Raw genomic sequence first — 5,006 nt, forward strand, 5'->3', positions numbered from 1 at the left:
AAACATTTATAAGAAAACATGTACTCTTGACCCTAAGAAGATATTAATAATATAATGTAAAAAGTATAATCTAAGTGCATATAGTAAGAAAGTGAGTATTTAAAATACTTGGATTAGATATTATAAGAAGTATGTACCCTTGATCTTTAAAATAAAGGAGCAATAATGATATAAGGGGTCATTTAGTTGCATATAATAAAATAGGGTTCCTTCTACATGCCAACATAAGTAAGAAAGGCATAATTCCCTACCTTCTTTTCTAACGCTTCTTTGAGCTTGCCTCTTGTGTTTGCCCACAGAATGTTATTTCTTTGTAGAGAGAGAAGGGAGAGGATAAGTGTTTGAGAAAAGTGATTTTCTACCTATGGGTGCTCCCCTATTTATATACATTTGGGGATGGGGTGGTTGGGATATTTTAAATTTCAAACTGAGGGTGGTTACCAGGTTCCTATCCAAAATTTCAAAATTCTAAACTTATCTCCTAACTGATTTTCAAACTTCAAATTTAATTTTGTTTCTAGAAGGGGCGGTTGTTACAACTATGCAGTTTGTATGAATAAGTGTGCAAAGAACTGATAAAAACCACCCAATTTAGCACAAGATAAACCATAAAATAGTGGTTTATCAGTGTGTCAAGTGAATAGTACTAGGGTTCTCTTTTCTCTCATTCTCTTTCTCTTTGAGGTCGCTCTCTCAATTTGGGAGAAATGAGCTGAAATTTTATGTTATGGGGTTTATTTGCCCATTAGCCCACCTAGGACCAAAATCTTTAAGTTAAGTGTTTGATTTTTTATTCTAAATATTTTTCTTGTCATTTTTTTAGTATTAGTTTTTATATATGCAGTACCGGACAGGCTTAAGTAGGTACAGTTAAATTTTAATGCCAATATGCGTTTTTTCACAATTAATTATATGTTTGCGCTCAAATTTATTTTCTAAATTAAAATTTTACCGGCAATTCTCCAAATTATAAATTTAAAATTTTTAACCCCCATTTATTAATAAATTATTTATTATTTATTTGAATTTACAGTTTGGGCGTACATTTTATTGTTGTGATGTGCTTATGTGTTTTATGTGATTATGTGCTATGTGTTATATGCTTTATATGTGACTGTTTGCATGTTTTGATTGTTTGACTTGATCGTGATTGCTGGTGGACGGAGGTGATTGAGGTTGAGGTAGATTGAACTCGGTATTACCCTTAGACTCTGATTTATGTGTTGAACATATAGAAAAAGAGAGATGGTAATCTGTTGGGTAAAAAATCCTTAAATGTGTCGTTGAGCTTTAAAGAAAATATTAATAAATATTAAGATATGCAATTATATATAAGCGAAGATGATTTGAAAATAAAGAAAATAAAAACTGCAAGCTTTTATAAAGATAGACTTTCTTGAAATGTGCGTTGACCAGGTGTATTTATTTCTATTTCTTTTGTGGCATTTTCTTCTCCTACGGAGGACCGTGTGGTTTGGTTCTCACCCCCTATATGTAATAATTTTCAGGAGACATCCTAGACTCATTAAGGATTCATAGAAAAATAATTTCACTTAAACTGAGTGCCTAGATTGCTCCCAGATCGAACAAGTTGCTACAAAAATTCTGCAACAGATTCTGCAGCATAAAATTCGGACTCTACATATCAAGTTTAGTTTTCTAAGCTACTAACTTCCTCTAATTCATGATTCTAACCTTTTTTTAGTTATTTAAATTTGTTACACTTGTTGTTACAGCCCTAAGAGCTCAGCTCACTTTTTTCATTACTCACATACCACATACACATACACATACATATATTGATCATATATAAAATATGCATAATAAAAACAAAAATTTAGCAGCTTCATCATCATTAAACAAGTACATATCTCATCAGGATCATCATAGAACTTCACATCAAGTATTTGCATTATAATCAAACAACAAAGACATCAATGCATCAACTTTCGCACGATCATGTACACCAGAATCATAATCATTATCAAACATTTAGCAACATAATCATGAGCAAGAGGTTACTATCTAGCCTAGCCCTTTGTTGACCACTCTCTTTGAAAGTTGATGTTAGCTCTCTCTTTTGACCAAAGGAAGCCCTCTTGAGCTTGGATTTTTAGTTGGGTTGATAATCTTGGGAGAAATGTGAATGGTTGATTAAGTTACTGATTTTATTTTATTTTTTGAATGGTGAGAAGAGAAGATGACGAAAAGAAGACTTGGAATTTTTGAGCTCTTATAAAGGTGGTGTCATGGAAGTGGTGTTTTTGGTGAAGAAAGCTTGATGAAGGTTGGAAATTGATGATCTCTCACTCTCAATCTCTCGACTGTCCTCTCTCACTCTCACCCTCTTCTTTATTGTGCTTAAATTTATGAAATGGTATGATGAGAGTGAAGTGAAATGATGTAGAATTTGATGGAAGCCCTTTCTCTCTCTCTCTCTTTGTTCCACATTCTCGGCTCACATCTCCTTTCTTTCTCTTTTTTCTCTTTGCGCACCTAATAGCTATTTAAATATGTTATCTCTATACTTATTTTTAAAAACACGTGGATAAAATTCCAAAAACCAACTACCTTTAGATAAACTCCAAATAGTATGTTAGCTAATCACCAAAATATCTCACAATGGACAGTAACTTCCATTATGCTTAAACAATGCTTATTCTACCATGCATTATTTTTAATTCTTGAGTAAAAGACAAATAGGTCCCTGGCCTTTTAAAACGAGGACATTTTTGTCCCTCAAGATTGGAAAATACATTTCGATCCCTCACGTTTTAAAACGGCTGACAATTATACCCCTCCATCCATTTTGGGCCAAAAACAGCAACGGAGCCAGCTGACATAGAAGAGTAGAGAATGACGTGTCCGTTACACTTGCTGAAGTGGACTGGGACAAATTATTAGTGGACAAATTTGTCCCTTAATGACCAAAACGATGCCGTAAGCATGAGTGAGCCCTATTTCATCAAAATGCAAGGTGGAAGCCATGGCCGCTGGTGGTGCGATCGTCCATGAAAGACAATTAAACTTTCTGTGATGGTTTCCATTGCCGTTTTCACTCTTTGACTTTTGCAATTTTCTTGTTTTTCTATTTCATGTAAGACCATTAAACTTTCTGTGATGGTTTCCATTGCCGTTGTCGTGAAATTATGCAGGTTCACTTCAGTCTAGATAGCATGATATATACATGCTTATAATTCTTGATCATTTCTGACTGCTTGCCTCAGCAGGGTCAACCACCTCAGCTTCTACGGTTTCAGGGACATGGGGCTGGGTTCCTGCGGGATGAGACTGACCAGAATACGTAGACCATTTACCGGTCAGAGCCATACCCAGCATCTCATATATCTTCCCTCCAAGGTGCGCTGGATTATCAGGCTGCGCGCACACAAGCACATCAAGAAATAATGTCACACGTAAAGTTAAAATAGCCAATATATGCAGCACCTTGATCACATTAACAACCCAACTTCAATGACTTTCAAAACAATAGTATTAACCGAGCCAATGAATTTACTGTAAAACCACTGGAAACCAAAGCTGCATCATAGAGAAGGTCAATAGCTCTGAGGGCATTTTGATCATTAGGGTTTGTTTTGAATGCAGCCTGAAAAATACATAGAGCACATTGTTAATTTGTTATGTAAAATCCTCAAAATTTGTCATTAAGTATATGATAGAAAGGAAGACCCACCTTTCCATGTTTGCAGACCAACCAAATTTTCCTGACACCAGAACACAGGGTGAAGAGCTTAGTCTATTTGAAATTTGCACACTTGCAACTTTATCCCCCAAATGTTTCTTAATCCAGTCACAAGTTTGGCCAAATTCCTGTTTCATCTCCTTTTTCCTTTCTTCATTATTATCACCTGTAGAAACAACAAATCAAATTTAACTAGCTATAAAGAAGAACCAAGCCATGATGAATCCACTGAAAAACAAGGACTACTAAATATTTGGTTGATGAAAATGCTGATACCATTGACTAAATGAGCATTTTCCCAAAACATGAAGTATATCAAGCATTTGGGATATGTTATTCCCATACACCACGCAATAGGAACATACCTAGATCCAAGTCTTCCTTGCTAATATCAACAAAATTCTTTTCCTTATATGACTTGAGGTTTTGAATAGCAACCTCATCAATTGGATCCACCAGAAATAGTACCTAAGAAAAAATCACAAACACCAATATTAAGAAATGATATAATTAATCCGTACAAAGTTATAAACTTAGGAAAGAAAATAAACTTATACTTCAAGATCCTTCTCTGCAAGTCTCTCCAAGAAAGGTGTGTTCTTTGCACTATTCACACTATCGGCTGCAATGTAATAAATATCTTTTTGATCAGGCTTCATGTTCTCAACATATTCATCCAAGCTGATCAGTTCTTCTTCACTTTGGGATGAGAAAAACCTAAGCAATGGAGCGATGCGTTTGTGATTCTCACTATCGTCAATACAACCCAGTTTCAAATGTTTGCCAAAATTCTCCCAGAACTTCTCATAGCCCTGCATACAGAGCAAGACATCTAGTTAAATGAATAAACACATATAGACATACGGATAGTATTAGTGAATCTAAGTTAACACAATTTATCCTATGTAGAATGGGATAATGGCAGAATGTGTACAACTAAAATTCGTCAAAATATGAACATACCTCCCTGTTATCACTCATAGATATCCCCAAAATCATGTCAAAAGCTTTCCCAACTAAACGTTTCCTCATAATCCCCCTCACTCATCATGGACGATCGCACCAGCAGCGGCCATGGCTTCCACTTTGCATTTTGATGAAATAGGGCTCACTCATGCTTACGGCATCATTTTGGCCATTAAGGGACGAATTTGTCCACTAATAATTTGTCCTAGTCCACTTCAGCAAGTGTAACGGACACATCATCCTCTACTCCTCCATGTCAGCTGGCTCCGTTGCCGTTTTTGGCCCAAAATAGACGGAGGGGTATAATTGTCAGCCGTTTTAAAACGTGAGGGATCGA

At 35.5% G+C, this 5,006-nt stretch overlaps 1 protein-coding gene across 1 annotated transcript; it reads right to left on the bottom strand.

Moving 5' to 3' along the window:
- Nucleotides 3,200-4,745, bottom strand: LOC107633266 (heat shock protein 90-6, mitochondrial-like). The gene is made up of 5 exons (XM_016336906.2): nt 4,667-4,745; nt 4,261-4,515; nt 4,069-4,171; nt 3,518-3,869; nt 3,200-3,378 (listed from the first exon to the last, which is right to left on the bottom strand). The coding sequence occupies exons 1-4, from the start codon at nt 4,733-4,735 to the stop codon at nt 3,640-3,642; spliced, it is 657 nt and encodes a 218-aa protein (XP_016192392.1). The 5' UTR covers nt 4,736-4,745; the 3' UTR covers nt 3,200-3,378; nt 3,518-3,639.

This window comes from Arachis ipaensis, chromosome B03 (assembly GCF_000816755.2).
Source record: "Arachis ipaensis cultivar K30076 chromosome B03, Araip1.1, whole genome shotgun sequence".
In the NCBI taxonomy this organism is placed as follows: Eukaryota; Viridiplantae; Streptophyta; class Magnoliopsida; order Fabales; family Fabaceae; genus Arachis; species Arachis ipaensis.

Coding starts and splice junctions, on each gene's coding strand:
- LOC107633266 (XM_016336906.2), bottom strand. CDS start 4,735: ATGAGGAAACGTTTAGTTGGGAAAGCTTTTGACATGATTTTGGGGATA. Junction 4,516..4,666: donor CTATGAGTGATAACAGGGAG/GTATGTTCATAT, acceptor CTCTGTATGCAG/GGCTATGAGAAGTTCTGGGA. Junction 3,870..4,068: donor CAAGGAAGACTTGGATCTAG/GTATGTTCCTAT, acceptor TTGTTTCTACAG/GTGATAATAATGAAGAAAGG.